The sequence below is a fragment of the Lipophrys pholis genome, assembly GCF_963383615.2.
Source record: "Lipophrys pholis genome assembly, chromosome: 16".
In the NCBI taxonomy this organism is placed as follows: Eukaryota; Metazoa; Chordata; class Actinopteri; order Blenniiformes; family Blenniidae; genus Lipophrys; species Lipophrys pholis.
The window spans coordinates 8,125,299-8,143,398 of record NC_137634.1 but is presented as its reverse complement, the minus strand read 5'-3'; the positions used below and the strand labels follow the sequence as shown (position 1 = coordinate 8,143,398).

The window sequence follows — 18,100 nt, the reverse complement described above, 5'->3', positions numbered from 1 at the left end:
TAAGTGGACCTTGTAGCACAACACAACTGTCTTTAAAAGGACATATCGATAACATAGCTTATTTTCCTGTTTTGAAATATTTTGTGTCTCAGTTTTAACCTGTAGCGTCTGTCTGTTTCGCAGCTGTGTGTAGTGGCGAGATGACAGACTCCGCTGGTGTGGTGTTGTCTCCTAATTGGCCTGAGGCCTACGACAAGGGGCAAGACTGCATCTGGGGTATCCATGTGGAAGAGGACAAGAGGATCATGCTTGACATTCAAGTGTAAGGGACTGCACCCAGGTGTAAGACTGGAAATCGCTCAACAAGGAGGTCAGATTGACCTGGAGATGTCACTCCATCTCCAGATTTAAACCTCCTCTGCTGCTTGGCTGTCTTTTCCCACATCCACATTGACACATTACAACATGTACGTGGGGAGGTGTTTCTGTGCTTTCAGTCTCTAATTAGCCTTTTCCCATTTTAAAAAGGCAAAAAAAAAAAAAACCTTACATCTGCTACATTAAGAATTCTTTGTTGCTTCCAGCCCGCTCTCCGACCAGATTAGCCAGTAAGCCTCCGTGCTCTCACTTCCCTGGTGTCTGCCTCAGAGTTGGCTTTGAAATGAATATGCTCTGGCAGTGAACTACTCTGAGCCACTTATCCAGCCTACCCAACTGTAATTCTGCACACAGGCACACAGATGTCAAAATAGACACACACAGATGCAGGCACACTGTTTCACCTTCACCCGTCACTCTTGCATGAATTATCCTCTACACTAGTGGGATTTAAAGTGTGGGGTGGGCATCTCCTAGGGGGCAACAGACAACTTCAAATAGCAGGGAAAAAAAATTGGGGGTCAAGAGAAGAGATTTTTCACTGCTGAGTCCCCCCAATTATCCTTAATAAGTCATAAATGGAGGATGAAATTGTTAAATATTTCCTCAAAACATTCATTTCTGCAACAGTGAATATTGTAAGTGTAATGGAGATGCAATTTACAAAATGAAAAGACTACGTTTAAAAAAATGACAGAAATTTCTCAGTAACGCATCAAAGTAGCACATGACCAGTCAAGGTTTTTATTTGGATCAGAGTCATCAACAATATGGTCATACAATTTGCAAAAGTTTAGAAAGTTTTACATTGAACCAAACATTACTACTTGCTGTAGCAATGAAGCAGGGGGTTGGGGGGAGCTGGGGCACAATGTGTGAGGAGGGGCTCATGCGCCCACACTTTGAAAAGTCCCTGCTCTATGTCACACACACACACATGCACACACACGTACACACATTTGTTATCAAATCAGACTGCACCAATTACTGGTCGTAATTCAACCGCAAAGGCAAAATAATAATCACATCACCCTGCTTACTTTATAGCTCTCATGGAGCACTTCTGTAGAAAAAAAAAAACAACTCAAGCTATTTAAGCATGAACAGGAGAATCTGCATCACTGTCTTGTTATCATATATGGATTTATCTGTTCGCCTCAGCTGAGTGATTCCCATAAATATTACTACATACATGCATCCTATGGTGAGCACAAAAGCTCCAGCATAAGTGATTTGTGTTATTGCCTGAAGCAGTTGTACACAAGAGGGCACAGAGAGGTTAAAATTAAACCAGTGGGAATAACCGCCCGGGGTTGTAGAAAAACAGCCACTGACAAATCTCAAACAGAGTCCATTGTGAGTCGTTGGTCACAGTGGTCATTACACATGCTGGAATTTGCTTCAGGTGTGATGTTTTCTTTGTCTTTGTGCCGTAATTCTTTTTAAATCGGTACGATGCTAAAAGTGATATAAGCTTAAGTAATGACACGAGGTCTGGATGCTGTGCAGGCAGATTGCGATGCAATATAGATTAACACCTAAACTACTATGTTGCGACGTACATAGAGTGGACAAGAGCACACCAAGATAGAAATCATTAATCACTTTGCAGATTTTATGAGCTCTTTCTAAAAGATTCATCGTGACTATATGAAGGACGAGCGATGGACAACAACAGGACGGGATGAGGGTTTGTTTGGGTGTCTTTCCTACAATGCCTGGAGCAAAGAACTGTGAAAACTATGCTATATAACAACCTTCAAAAAGAAGATATCTCTTCCACAACAACAACTGTCTGCCAGTACTCTGCCAAAAACACATAAAGCATATGTAATGTGAAACAAATGTGGCTACAAATTCATAGTAAATTGCTGTGAAAAAGAAAAACAACATAAATGTTGCTTGTGAAGCATGGATAATTAGAATCAATGAATGCAGACTGTTACAAAATCCATCAATTCAGGGTATGTACACAAAAACAATACACTTTCCATTTTATCACACCATTACAATTCTTTCTCTCGCTGGCTTTTGAATGCAAAACACCCTTTAAATATATAGGCTACACTTTACTCAGCAGTCTTTACCAGAGGCATCTCTGGATTACAGCTGCTTTTTAAGAATTTAGTGTCAGTAAATCAATGAATCAAGCGCTCACTTGTACCAACTTCAGGTCAACAATTTATTTTCTTTTGGGAGGCCAATAAAACCCAACTGTTATGGTGTCGTGGCGTATACATCAGGCTAAACCTGCCTAGTTTAAGACAAAAAGGTGAACAATATGAAATGCCACAATCAAAACTATCATCCAGTCAATCAATATGCTCTCAGCCAATCACTGGTACCAGTAAATGTTGCCAGCTGTGCGTGGCAGTGGTTGGGACTGCGGGAGACAGAAAGGGTTAAGCGTGGTAGTTGACTCAGGCAATGTGCCCTTGTTATATCACAGCACTACCACCCTGATGTTTCATAATTGGGAGGTTTACGCTCTCCTAACCTAAACGTTGAGGGGTCATGAGACCCACAAGTCCCTCGGACCTCGGACCTATGCAAGCACTACGCATAAAGATGCATTCCTCAGCGTCAGATTGTTTATGAGTTATCATTTGCTGTTTCTACAGATTTTTCAGTATTTAAATATGCCCTGAACAAGGAAGACACACAATGGGATTCACAGCTGAGCTGAGAACAGTGCCCGCAGTCTCTGATGTAAGGAGCTCCAATACTGATAGCCACTGATTCAGTCAGTCGTGACTCTGATGCAGTGTACTCAGTTCACTCTGAGAAGTCCTTAATTTGCTCCTCCATCTGCAGCAAACTGAGGGTTTGAGGAAGTGCAGATGCTTTTCTGTACATGCTCAGTTTTGGAACGCCGCCGCTTGGTCACAATACGCATAATTCCCCAAACTTTATCTCTCAGGCTTACAGGCACTGCGATATGAGCCATCACTCAAATGTGATCCACGGATCAAAAGGGAATAATAGCATCAGAGGATAGCAACAGAAAACATAGTGTCTGAATACCACACAGTGGTTTACGTGACCCTGCATGCTGCTCTGTTCTTTAGATGGAGATTAAGACTCAGTGATTAATATCTGATTTTGAAAGTCAACTAGTGCACCTAGGGTAAAAAGATAAAAATAAAAAAAAAAGATCAGAGGGGATTTTGTCCATGCTGAAGTAAACAACTTTGATTTGAGGTAAACTGATTTTCATTCAGAGATCTCATTTTTAATTTGCTCAGACTTAAAGTTTGTTTTAATCCAAACCACAAGAGGATGCTCACTATAAATTAATGGTGCTGTGGCCGGCTTTAGTTTATCTGGAGGTTGGTCAGGCGTAGCTTTCATGGCAGTAGAGAACCACAGCCTGTCTGATCCCTGCAGACCCCGCCATTACCATCATGTCTGCTTCGCTCAGCTTCAGAGCAGCATTCCTAAAGGCTTGGTCAACATGTAATTTGCGTCCCTGTGTATTTGTGTGCATGCGTTATGCATGTTGAAGTGACAAAAGGCTCTTGTGGATAAGAGCTGTCTCATTACGAGGGTGGGCACACACTTTTCCACATTAATGAGAATGTTTTCTGTATTATCATTCATCACTGTGCCTGTGCTGGCAATTACAGAGGAGCAGTGTGCATAATGAGGACTGATTAATTAATTTAGGCCAAACAGGAGGGCTGGCTCTCTGCTAATTAGCATGGAGCATGGCTCGAGCAAGAGCCAGAGACAAGAGGTTACAGCTGATATCCCCACCTGTGGAACATAGCTAGGTAAATGATTTACATGTGGATGTTAGCATTCAGAGTTGACTGTAACCACACATATGCTTCAGAATACAATACGATAAGGCTGACTTTTCAGCTGTGCTAATGTTTGTGTCAGTATACTGAGCGGAAGCAGGGCCTGCAGAGGTTTTTAGAGTCCTCTTGTGGAGACTCCGAGCATCGCATGCTACCTGCACTTGAACATGCATTTGGGTGGCTCCATGGAGGTGCCTGGAAATTGGATGGTTGCTATTTGAATTTAGCTGAGCCGAGCAGAACAATTCAAATGTCAAATGTGTGCATGAGAAGATGTAGAAGGTTGCCTTTGAAGGCTCGATGCTGAAGGCAATTTCTATTCTGTTAGAGATTTTCCTGGGTTCTTTAAAACTTTGACAGGTCAATGAAGGTGACAAAGCGCCCGGAGGCATGTAGAAAACAACTGTCATCCCGTCATCTGCAGAATTGAGCTGGCGCCATTAGTATGCAGAGGAGTTCAGAAATCCTCTAAAAAGTTCCCGCTCAAACAGACCTTGGAACTTTGCGAACACCCAAGCCATATCGGTGAAGGAGACGTCTCTCAATAAGGCACACATATATTGACATTCGTAAAGTAGGTTTTCTTCCACATTTGTGAGATAAATGTATGCATCTGCTTCTTTTTTGCGACCCATGTTCAGGCCAATCTTGATTTGAGCCAATCGCAAGTTTTGCATCCCTCTACGCATTAAAGATTTATGCTGCATAAACGGTGAATATTGCGTATGTCAGTTCTGTAAAACTTGATGAAAAATTTCAATGCTACTCTAAAACAGAAATAAAAAAGAAGTGTTGGGAAGAAAGAAAAAATAAAAGAGGATACAGGGATGAAACATGTCTTAGGTTTCTTACCAGCCTCCAACACAGAACTGGGGGTGAGTGCTTTTCATGACTTGAGGGGGCAACTATTAAGGGGCCAGGTGGGATGACATTTGGATGGAGCAATTGCCAGGTTGCTGCAGAAAAGGCAAGCTGAGTGGCCTGCAGTGTCTCACCACTGAGTGCTATGCAAGTCTGGACCAAAGGCACTGCGCATTTGGCATTCTTCAGGGGTGTCGCCGGGGTCTGAAATACACTTCAAGCAGACAGCTAAGTGAATAGATGGCCTCAGTGGGAAAATTTAAAATCAAAGTTGACTGCGGGGTTCTTGGAGAGATAGTGACTGAAGAGTGGGGTGACTATTTAGGTTTTTTTGGACTTGCCTGCAGCATTGTCCTTGAATGGGAGTTAGCGCCACTGTGATGTTGTTAGGTGTGATTTGCTACTGTAGAGTTGGCAATTAAAAAGAACAGATGTCCCACAGTCCTAAAGTGAATAGCAGACTATTTTTTTTTTCTGGTCTGGAAGGAAAACACAAAGTTTTTAACTGATGTTTTCACAGTTTTGAGGGATGACGTAGCAGGAGTACCTTGCATAAAAACTGAAAAAGACAACAGCGCATGTAAGAACATTTAAAATATGAATAAGTAAAAGATGTGCTCTCCATGATCCCATCAGGAAAATGAGACAGAGGCACTGGCTTAGTCTGGACTTGTTTAGAGTTCTGAAGTGGAAATAAAGGGCTAGAAGCAGTTTTGTCCAACTTCAGTGAAACATTAGTTTGGTCAAGATGAAGATGAATAAATGCTATTGAGCTAGAAATTTAAAGCCAAGAGAAAACAAATGAACGGTGCTGATAAGCCACAGTAATTGAAACTGGAGTGAAATCTATCACAGGAAAATCACAGAAATAATAGGATCTTTGTGAAAAGAGAAAGATTTAAGAGCAGGTATACTTGGTATGGGTGAATAATGTCTAAACCTGTTCAGTGTGTGGCAAATGCAAGCAGCAGGCGTGTTTGTTTTGAAAATGATGAAATGCAGGGACTGGAGGTAATCTCACGGTTTGATTGTCAACTGACGGATCCACATCCCTCCTTCTCGGGCTCTCTGAATGCGGGGAAACCTCTGGGAGGAGATAAGGTGAAATACAGTGTGCTGATATGGTGGAGAGCCTTGATGACATGAACAGCAGGTAGAGGGGAGCTTGAATAGAAATGAAGTGTGTGATGTGGAGATAGAGAAGAGGGGAAAAAAAAGGGAGACTAACAATTTAGCTGCGCTGTTCCTTTGGACTTCTCAGATGGACACTTCATATTTATTGTGATTGAATGAGATGAGACTCTGTCCACTTCTTGAGAGGGCTGTGAACCTGCAGTCTGGAGATAGTGTTATTACTCTCCCCAAAAAAATCTCTATTGGCTGTCATTCCATGCAATGTGTGCAGGGTGAATCTTATTCCTCCATCAAACGTGGTGTGACAATAATATACAGCACTGTAGCCTTTAGCCTGATAACCTCATTTGTTTATTCTCTTGATTTCCTGCTTGGAGGCAGTACGTGTGTATGCACTCAATGTGTTTTCATGGAGGTTTTATAGGTGGCATTGTCATTCCCATCACTCCAATCCACAGGCCAAACAAGCCATTGTTGCACTCTTAAAACTAAATGAAATGTTCCTGTAGCTTCAAAACATTTAGTCATTATAGTGAAGATAACACAGCATGAAACCTTGCATATACAGCTCAAGCCAAAACCGTAGTACATGTTGCATTTATATAATCTAAGAACAATAATTAGGAAACCACTAACATTTGATGTAGCACATAGCGGTGTAGGAGCCTGTCTGTGTGAAAATAATCAATTAAAGAAAAATCCAACAGAGATGTAACGGCCTGTTCAAGTGCTCTAAACATTGCGAGAAATAAGAAGCCAAATAATATTATCTACACTTCAAAAAAACTGTTTGATAAGAGAAATTGCAAATAGTCCTGTCTGTCCATACTGGATTTAACTGTAGTTTTCCTCTGAAAGTTCTTTATATCTCTGATTAGCTTTTGAGTAATATGGTTAAAAACCTCCTTTCAAGACTTCGGATCACCTTCCACAAAATAGATAAGACTGTTTTCTGTGCAATAAAATTAGGACTATAAACAATTGTTTATTTACTTGTAAGTCTGTCAAAGCTACAGGGAGCTACTGCAGAGAAGCTGCAGACCCCTGAACTCGCCGGAGGGAGCACAGTGTCACTCAGAATATCAGTTCATTCGAATGCCTTCATCATACGTGTCAAACCAGAAAAGCTTGTCCAAATTTCTCCTCAAGCAGAAAGTCTGCGCTACCTGTCAAATCCACTCATGTTTTAGAATTTAACTGTCTTTTTTTTTTGGATAACTCAATCATGCACTCAGTATAACTATAATACTTGTGATCAACGTACAATTCTTGTGATCTGTTTCTAATCTGGACCAACATCACTGAAATTGTTGCATTTTCTGCTGATTTTCAGCAGCAAGTTGTGCATACTCACAGGTAATGTGGACATTCTGCAGGAGAGGTTGTGAATAAAACATTTGGGAGAGGTAAACAGACTCTGGTCATTTCCCTCGGGCACAGACTATGTCAATCACAGATAACATGGGTCCATCTGCTGCAGAGTCTCTTCAAGGGGAGAAAAAAAAACCAAACAAACAAGATGCTTAAGTTTGGTTAAGTTTAGAATACGTATTCACAAGTTGTTTCTGCAGTAGCCTAACCTCATGGGCACCAACAGTCAATCTGGGATAAGAAGAAAAAGAGTAGCTAGAGCTTCAAGCTTAACTCCAGTGCAAGTATTTTATTGCACTGTCCATCACGGCGCTGGCACAAGTCGTCTTTGGGGAGAAAGAAGTCCAAGTCTATTGCTTTTACTTATATATACAGTGTGTCAGACAGGTGAGTGGACTCACATGGTAAGCAGTGGGAATAGAGTAAGAACTCATGGATGGGTCATTCAACAAACAAGCAACACAAACCAACTGAAGTTGTGGAGTAAAAAAAATATGCATAATATGGTTTTGAAGGTTCAAAACCTTCACTACCAGGTGAAAAACATTTCCCACTTCATCCTATTTGAATCTGTTACAGGGACGGCGTCTCTGCCACACATTGTGCATTCTTTATAACCTTTTCCCATGAATCCAGCGTCTTCTGTACCACTTTATTTTAGTTTATGATCATGAGGTGTTGGAGTTAATCCCACCTGTCCACATAGAGGAGAGATACTCTCTGGAAAGGTGACGACTCCATCACTGGGCAGACAGAGGGAGACTGACAATCACTCACACTCTCACACGGGTTATTTGGAGTCACCATAACTTCTCGTACACATGTTTTTGTAATGGAGGAGGCATAAACTGGACTACCTGGAGTTAAGGTTTACAGGGAGAACATGTAGACGTATCACTGGAGGGAATCCAAGCCCAACAAAAAAGGTTAATAGAAGGAACTAAAGATTTGTCTTTGGCTTTTCGAGGGATTGGGCTAAAAAATGTATTTATTAATCACTCACAATGAAAGGCAGCAGTAAGGTGACTTTAGTTTAGCTGGCACAACATTATCACATAGTTTTTTAGGGTGTCATGTTTTTTACGAACGTGAACAAACGTGGCATCTTAAGCAGAGCAGACCTTCTCTTTCGGAGGCGAGAGCAATAAACATTTCACCACAAACGAAAAATGTTTTTATACTTCCCTTCTTCTATCCGCAAACCTTTGGACTAAATTATATTATTACTTGGCTTGATACTGACAACAACACATATTTATAAGAAGGAAAATGCAGTGGACAACCTAGACAACATAAGTAATTTCTTACATTTTGTGATCTTTGCATCTTTCGTACACATATGTTTGAATTTTAAGATTTTTCATTCAAAAGTCCCACAAATCGTTGTTCTCCAAGACAAAATTTCACCTGCTCCTGAGATGAATGTTGATTTTTAGCTTCTGATGACAGACTTTGTGGTTTCTCTCTGTGCAATCACTTTCTGTGTTTATGTGACCTCAGTGATTTGAACCAGCAGCCTGTCATTCGTCATTCTGCTTTTCTTTTTTTTTTCTTTTTTTCAGCTGCTGTGTTTTTTATTTATTTTTTCCCCTACTGGGGAATGTAGGCTCAGTTTTTCAATCACATAAGTGAAATACAAAGATGCTATCAGCAGAATGAATTTAGAGCTCGTTGGGTCCATGAAAATGTATTTCCATGCAAGTCTTAAACTAGGCCAAACTGTTTAAGAAGCTGCATTTACAAACAGTCAATGTGTTCAGTGTTTTCTGTTGTTCATCGTGTGATATTTATGACTTAAATAACATTGAATTGGGTTTACAGAGAAATGAATGCGTGAGAAAACAATTGAGAGAATGAGGTGTGATCACAACTCAAAAGAAAAACTGGACGTTTTGGAAATTGCAATTCGCATTACAGAAGATGAAGAAAAAGCTGTGAGGATTGTTATCTTACCTTTTCGAGCAAACACCAGCCTTCCAAATACAGGTTGTAGACTTAATTGGTAGCTTTGTGACCAGTAAATGGGAGGTATAACTCCTGTAGGGGACGGGTGATTCATACCTCTAAAAGCACTTCTCCTACCCAAGACACTTGTGAGGATGGCATTGTGCTCTAATCAGCACAGTTTAGACGATATTAACACTAACCGAATACGGACATACCGCCACTCTGCACGGCTATTTCAGCACCGGCACGCCGCACGAAAAGAGCAACCACTTTTCCCTGCTTATTATATCTACAACTTCTGTGGCTTATCATTTGGTTTCCTTTTTTTTTTTTCTTCGTTCTCACCATTCTCCATCCCCTGTGTCTGAATAAATGTCAAGCTTTACTGATGCTCCATAAAGAGAGCGAGGAAATATGAATCTCCAAATGGGAAAGGTTAATGCATTCTTAAGTTAATCACTAACAGCAGAGTTTCTGTCAAATGGTGGATTCACTCCCTTACATTCAATTTGTAAATATTACCGCGCAGGACCACATCCAGGTGTTTACATTACTTATTAGGTATTTATTTACCTTTTCAAGTCCTTCCGTGGAATTGTTTTCCTGTACGGCTGTTTGTGATGTATTGCGTTGTTTTGTTTAGAGGCTGCTAAGGGATAATTAAAATGCTATATTTCTTTGGAGTGTTCCCTTATTGTGCCATGCCCATATATGCGCATTAGTACATATTCATGAAGGCAATGTGGTGGGCGAAGAGACGTGCATCATGAATTATTTAGTGTTTACTTCACATTGGATCCATCCAATATAAACAGAATTAAACTTTTCCAAGTACTGCTGACATGGCTTAATATCATCGGCTTTTGCTTTCATCAGTGAAGCAAGATAGCACTCACAGTTAGAGCTCTGAGCACGGCGCTCAGGCCGTCTGGCTGAAGTTTAAGTCATTATATCAGGGAGGAAAAAAATACATAATTGTCCTGTTTTGTTTTTTTTTACATTCATCCTAGCCTCCATCTGGGGAAGAACGACCTGCTAACCTTCTATGATGGAGATGACCTGACTGCCAACATTTTGGGCCAGTACAGTGGAACAAGGCCGCACTTCAAGCTCTACACCTCCATGGGTGACGTCACCGTCCAGTTTCAGTCCGATCCCGCCACAAACATCTATGGCTACAACAACGGCTTTGTGGTTCACTTCTTTGGTAAGACACTCATCTGTTACATATATGATTTGGTATGTATAATTAATGCGGCAAGCATGAGTAAAATTGTAAGCTGACCTCAGTAGCCCCATGAGATGGGAAGTAGAGAGACTTTTAGACAACAGCAGCAATAAATCTATCTATCTATCTATCTATCTATCTATGAAAGAGAGAATGTTATTCTGCCTGGAACTCGATAAGTCTTTTCCTTCCTGTCGCTTCCTTCCTGTCTCTTGCTGTGTCTTTGTCTATCTGTCTACGGCTTCATCCCAAATGGCTGGGATTAGCTAACAGCAAACACATACTCACAATAACAGGATGCACTTAAACGTCAGCTGGTTTTGTCCACTGCTTTGTGTTTCTGGCCGCGCACGCTGCAGTCACGGAGCCACAGACTGAGTAGTGCCAAACCACATGCTGTGTTCCTCCAAGCAAACATCACAGGCCTCTATTTACATTTTCCTCCCAAACTGTCACTGTGTAGTGTATAAAGAACAGAACATTTTGCAGTCCTATTCAGTCCCTGGAGGGGGGTACTGCATATTAATGCTTGAATTTCCTTGAGGATACCCGTCAACACTCTTACAACACAAATCTTGTTTAAAGAATGAAAATTTTATTCGTCTATTATACCAGAAATTATATTGAGAATAATTCTGTGTTCACAGTGTGATAGTTTCCCCTTGTTGTGTTCACATTGCTGTAGTTAATTTCCATGTTTTTTTTTCCCCCTCCCTCTCATCTGCGATGCTCGCAGAGGTGCCGAGGAATGACACGTGCTCCGAGCTGCCGGAGATCACCAACGGCTGGAAGAGCACATCTCACCCCGACCTCATCCACGGCACCGTGGTCACCTACCAGTGCTACCCGGGGTACGAACTGGTGGGCTCCGAGATCCTCATGTGCCAGTGGGATCTCAGCTGGAGCGGAGATGTGCCGAAATGTGAAGAAGGTGAGAGGAAGCACACAAAACCTCTGTTCATGCTGGGAGAGTGTGAGATCATATGAGCTCACCGATCATGTGCTCTGAGACTCTTGTCTGCTTTGGTGTCACAGTGAACTGACTGAACTCGTTCTGTTGGTGGGTTTAGTCTGAACACACAGGCTGCAGGGATTTCACAAGAGTTAGAGTTCAGGCATGATGATAGTTTTTATTTGTTACTTCAGTTTGAATAATAAATGGACTTTACTTATTTATTTTACCACTCCACCATTCGTAATGATCTTTGCATGATCAGTCACATCCACACCAACAGCTCTGATGGACGACGAGCTACTTTGGCGTCATCGTGTTTCCCAAGAAAACAGCCCATTGAACTGGGATGATGCACGATCGGACCACTTACCTTGCGATTTGAAGACAACCTGCTTTGCTTTAGGCAGACTTATGTTGCAAACCCACACATGTGATTATTTCCTCCCAAAGTCTAAAAACATTCAAGTTAATTGGTGGCTTAAACATAATCATTTTCAATTTGTGTGTTTGTCTCTCTGTGTTTACCCTCTGATGGTGTCAGGTAACTTAAATTCAATAAAGCAGTATAGAGGGTGGATTTATGGATTACAGATGGAAACCCAGATTAAGAGTTGCATTGTGGGTGATACTGACACCAAATTGTGGGTGGGAAACTTCTAAAATATATGAAGTGGTTTTTTTTTTAATTGTTATATTAATCAAGAGCTTTTCTATATCAACAGTGTCAAACACATTTTAGTTCAGGGGCCACATGCAGCCCAATTTCACCTTGAATGGGCCGAACTGTTAAAATAGTGCCTAAATAACCTTTAACGTTTTGTGGAGTATTTGTGATACAAATGTCTACATTTGTGCAAAACCAAACAAATTACAATGAAAATCACTACAATCTTAACATAAAGACAATTTTAATAATACTGTCTGGTGTAAAAAACAGTAAAACTGGAACAGATCCTCATTACTTGTGCTTTCGATATGCCAGTTCTGACATGTCAGGACCCCGGAAATGTGGAGCACAGTCGCAAAGTGATCGCAGGCACCCGCTTCACGGTTGGATCGACCGTGCAGTTCTTCTGCAACAAAGGCTACGTAATGTCCGGCTCCAACGTCCTCACCTGCTACAACCGGGACTCGGCCAAGCCCAAGTGGAATGACAGGCTCCCCAAGTGTGTCCGTAAGTCAAATTTGTTTTTTTACAAATACATTTATTGCACAAAACAAAGACAATGAATGGAATATTTCATTGTTTTCTGTCAGGTTTTATCCCTTGATAAGACGAATATTGCAGATGTGTCTAACCACTGTCCTGTATGTAGATGTCTCTCTGCTCTTAAGAAAAGGAGTCAATTATCGCAATCAGTGGTTTTACCGCAAGGAGAAACCTGAAGCATTACTGGGACCAGGTTTGGAGATCCCTGCTATTCAGTGTGAATATTTATGACCAAGACATGTTACCACTGAGGCCCGTGCAATAGAGTAGTGGGAAGCACTCTATGACCTCAGGCCATTTTCGTGCTTAGGGACTTTCTGGGGTAAGGTTGTATATTCTCAGTGGATATGTGTTTTTTTTTTTGTTTGTTTGTTTTTTCCTCCATGTAGCCTACTTCGATTTCTTCAATAGGTGTGGATGTGTGTCTCTCTGTGTTAGCTCTGTGATGGACTGGTGATTCTCACCTCACAGTGAGGGTGGGTGTTTTCTGTGTATTGGTTTCCTCCGGTCCAACAACATGCATTTGAGGTTAATTCAGGTTTCTAAATTGATATTAGGCGCCTCTGTGTGGTAGTTTGTCTCTCTGTGTTTGCTCGTAATGGACTGGCGATCTGTCTGGAGTGTGACCTGTCTTCACCCTTGATACTCCTGCCCACCCATGACTCTATGTTGGATAGAAGATAAAAGGTTGGACACATAGCTGAAAAAAACAAACATCCAAATACCTTCTGTAATTTGCCTCTTTTTTTTCTCTCTTTAAGCTGAGAGGTACGAGCCGTGCAGGAACCCTGGCGCTGCCTCCACCAGTGCGCAGAGCTCTGAGAAGGCCTTCTACCAAGCAGGAGAGACGCTGACCTTCTCCTGCTACTCCGGCTACGAGCTGCAGGGTCATGCCACCATCTACTGCATCCCCGGACACCCATCGCAGTGGAACAGCACTCCTCCTGCCTGCAGAGGTAAATCCTACCCACGCAATATAGAAATCCTTTACTTTTTCTACAACCCTTAAAACACTTAGAAATCTATGTATTATTGATTTTTGTTGCTGTTTGTGTATGCATTTTGCTCCTTTTGTGCATGAGTGCACTACATGCACCGTGCTTCGTGCCACTGCTGGAACACACTGAACTGTAAATGTGTCTTCGCAGCATCCTCAACGCAGTTTGTCAATGAACGCAGGCTAGATGGTGAGTCATGTCTCCCAACACTTCGAAGTGAATGTATTGATATTATCATGGGGTTGATATTCTACATAAATAATAAATGACGCATCCTTTTGTGTATCTTTCCTCTAGTTGTTAATGTGGATTATAGCATGGAGGGAACCAATATCGCCCTGGCAGTTTTTATTCCTACTGCAATCATCTTGGTGGTTGTCCTCGGGATTTATGTCTACTTTGCAAAGTGAGTTAGAACCGAAAACTTCATGCATGTCATTTGCAATTGAATGAGCGTTGACAGGGTGTCTGTTTTCCCCGCTCTTTACCCAGACTCCAGGGGAAGTCAATCAGAATGCCGACATCCTCGCCACCGTATGACAACATGACAGAAGAGTCAGCCTTCGACAACCCTATATACGAGAGCGGAGTAAGTACAGATGTCATGAGCATGCAAGACGTGGATTCACACAACACCAGTGTGCTGTCATGATCCTCTCCCATCTGGCTGTCATCCTGTCGTCATCCCGTGTTTCACCAGCAGAGGGCACCTTCCACTGCATCTTTCACCAGCATGCTCTACCATCAGCAGGAACTCATGGTCTCGGCTGATGATGTAGCTCATGAAACTATGACACAAAGGCAGTTTCCTTCATGTCATTCTGTGTCAGTCGTCATTAACATCCTGGATTTCCATTCATCAATATGTCTGACCCATCACTTGTTTTATGTGTTGCTGTCTCCTGTTGTGGAAATAAGCACTTTTGCTCAGACTTGCCTGTAAAAATGAAGCTGTGATTGTAAATCATTTTCTTTTTAATAGTTTTTTAACATAAGAGGTGTGATTGCATTTTGGAAAAACCTCATGCATGGATGAAAGAAAAAAAAAAAAAATTATTTACCTCACCTTCTGAAACTTGTTTCCATTTGATTCACAAGTCACAACATATACAGCAAATTCACAATGAAGCCAGTTCCCATCAGATGGCATAGGATGTTAAAATTGACTCTCTTGGTTCTGTCTTTCTCTGCTCCTTCAGCACTGGCAGAGTCATTCTAGATACTAAAACCCGTCAGTATGTCCACTTTGGCTGTAATGCAGAACAACTATGAGGTGAGATCTCCTTCTAAAGCTGAGAGCACATCATACTGACTTCCCCTGAATCATCCCTATTTATTTTATTATTTGTATTTTTTGTCTTGTCTCATCCCCAATATTTTTGTATATACAAAACTCATTGGCACATGTGTCTTCAAGTGTTGCAAGCGTTCCCTCGTGATTAAAACAAAAGGAAAAACTAATTTTACTGTCTCTGCCATGTCATTGGTCATCCTATCATATTGTGCTGTCGCGTTGTGTATAAGCTGTTTATGTCAAACTAACATGGTTTGTTGCAAAATGTGAAAATTGCAAAGAAAACATTACCTGTGATTGCAAGTTACTGAGTGATTCCTGAGCCAAGTGATCAGTATTGCGGCAATAAAGCTTAAACAATACAGCAATGGAGCATTAGCATCAAAGCCAAACTGTAAGAGTGAATCTTAACAAAATAAATAAATAAATAAATAAATAAACGCTGAAGGCAGCAGGACTCTCTCTCTCTGAGAAGTTTTTTTTTTTTTTTTTAACCACATTAGTCTGAATAGAAATATTATTATCAGAAATACTTCAGATCTTTCAGAAGCAGTGGAGAGCCAAATAAACTTCAAAGTCGCGGCATTAGTATCATTTATGGATGCGACAGAATCCAAAGAGAAAGTATTACCTGCACATGAAGGCTGTAGTTCTTGGACATTTCACAATATTTTTGCATCTTGCAACTTTTGGCAATATCGTAATAATGATAATAATGATAATGCATGGGTTTTATATTTATCATTATCTCGACCTGACTATGTTATTGTGTCACTGATCTCACTTGGGCTCACATGTCATACCTGAACCAGAATCATTTTGAGTCTGATCTTTTACCTAAAGTTTAAAAAAAAAGAAAAACCTCAGACAATGAATTGGTACAAGTCGTTTGCAGATAGTGTGTAGAGAGTATTTACAGACACTCGAACTAATCTTAGAATAACTAATATTAAAAGTTATTTCTAATAAACTGCTTGTATGCACTGCATGTAGTTTTTCCATCTAAATTCCTACTGATGATTTTGCATGTACGTTAAATCACAGAGAGCGGAAAATAGAAAACATGATTGCTGTATTGAGCCAGAGATGTTTTGTAACTGTGGAATGTTGATTTTTTTTCATGAGTGGAAAAAGCTCATTTCACAGCTTTCTCTGTCCTCTGTTATTGTTTCCTTAATGGATTGTTTGTCTGGTCTTTACAGGACAAATGAAAAAAGATTAAGAGGTGTCCATTTAGAGACCTTAAAGCAGGAATTGCTCAAGCTTTGCCTTTTGGGACCCTCTCTGCACTGCTCAAATTTTCCTCCGACCCTCTTTTTTTTTTTTTTTTCTTCTTCTTCTTAAATGTTTCCTTTTTGTTTCTTCTTTATGTGTATTACTGTAAATATGTTTTTTCTTTCCGCGATCGAATCTGTGAATCTGTGGAACACCATGGTGATATTTTTATAAAGTAAACCGGTGATGACCAATGGTGATTGTATGTTTTTGAGTACCTGTCGATGCCCTTCGCCAGTGAAATAGATTGAGGGTAGCGGGTACTCTTATTTCTTGAGATCTGTTGGACACTAACTCCCTGTCGCTCTCGATTTTTTTCGGGGGGGAAAGTTTGCCATTGTTACTTTCTCTTCTTTGTATGTATGAGTCTGCTATTTGTAAATAAACTGCCTGTCCAATATGAGTGCCTCACGACTGACTATAACCTGAGAAATCACCTGTGAACATGTTTGTAAAAACTGAATATTTCATTTATGTATCCTTTTGCATTTGTTGACCCGACGGTATTAGCTCCTGGCGCTCACGTCGATCCTTTCAAACGTGCAGTTTCGCTTTGACTCAAGAAATGGCGCCAGATATTTTCCTACCTGCTGACGTGTGGTTCCAACTGCATATAGCCTCAGAGGATTCCTCACTTCCATCTTTTCATAATAAGTCACATTAGCTATGCACATAGCACAGTTTCTCAAGTCGCTCTGTACAGTCTGCTTCAAATGATACGTAGGAATTAGCTCATTTATGTATGCACCAGAATGTGGTTGCACCGCAGCATGAGCTCACCCCGAGACAACACCCAGTGAAATACAGTGACGGTGTACAGTCACGACTGAATTTAGATAATAACATGCTGGCTGTTGCGCGTCACAGATGGGGTGTTTACTTGGGGATGGTGTTGTGGTGCATGCCTGTGTTAAATCTGTAGATAGACCTCATCTCCTTTGTGCTTATATGTTATAATCCAACACAGTGGCTTTCAAAGTGTGGAGGGGGGGGAAAAAAATCCAAGGGGTCAGGGCCTTCGCCCGTGATTATATTTTCACAAAATCAAAAAGAAATTAGTGGAAGGTAAAATCCTCAACTGTTTGATGAAAAATACATATTTTTCAGAGCAGCATCTATTGTAGGTGTAATAGAAACTAACTAAAAGTTGAAATTATGTTCATTTCATCCTCCCACACTTTGAAAACCTCTAACTGATCCTTTTGTTCAGCATCACAGCTGGTGCAACCACATCCAGGAGATCGAGCCCTCTTCAGATATCTATAATCCTCTGATTAATAATAAAATAAACTGTTGTTTAAAGTATCGTCACTGTCATTTATGAGTAAATGTATTGGTTCTATTGTCGGTCTTTTCAAGTGTGCAGTGTGAAGACAATCCTAAGCTCAGACAACACAACAGAGCTTGGACTACACAAGTATTGACTTGTGATGTGAACCATGCGACACTACTTATTAGATCTATCACTAATGTAAACGATGAGATCGCAATTGCACCTGTACACCACTAGATGGCAGCATGATATAAAGTAGCATACACATGGCGGATACATTCATATTCTCACGTCATTGTTGTGCACATGCTGTTGATCTCATTCATTCAGTTTGTTTTTTTAGTGAATAATATAATAAACTGTCTCCAATGAATTTCAGCATATTTTTTGATTAATGTCTTACAACAAGCGCTGATCCAAAAACAAAGGTGTA

The 18,100-nt window shown here is 40.8% G+C and overlaps 1 protein-coding gene across 3 annotated transcripts in view; it reads left to right on the top strand.

The window, feature by feature from the left end:
- The window catches only part of LOC308122062 (seizure protein 6 homolog), a gene marked incomplete at its 3' end in the record, with an annotated part of 105,685 nt that extends 87,985 nt beyond the window's left edge, over nt 1-17,700 (top strand). Inside the window, exons 9-18 of one of the 3 annotated variants that reach the window (XM_080483683.1) lie at nt 124-262; nt 10,445-10,641; nt 11,399-11,593; nt 12,600-12,791; nt 13,589-13,783; nt 13,976-14,014; nt 14,123-14,231; nt 14,318-14,414; nt 15,025-15,098; nt 16,322-17,700. In XM_080483683.1, coding sequence (XP_080339809.1) covers nt 124-262; nt 10,445-10,641; nt 11,399-11,593; nt 12,600-12,791; nt 13,589-13,783; nt 13,976-14,014; nt 14,123-14,231; nt 14,318-14,414; nt 15,025-15,051 — 1,190 coding nt within the window. Of the gene's footprint in view, nt 1-123; nt 263-10,444; nt 10,642-11,398; nt 11,594-12,599; nt 12,792-13,588; nt 13,784-13,975; nt 14,015-14,122; nt 14,232-14,317; nt 14,478-15,024; nt 15,966-16,321 lie in introns of those variants that run through there. The other 2 variants (XM_080483684.1, XM_080483682.1) reach the window with 2 other exon arrangements.
- Between the last annotated feature and the right edge of the window lie 400 nt (nt 17,701-18,100).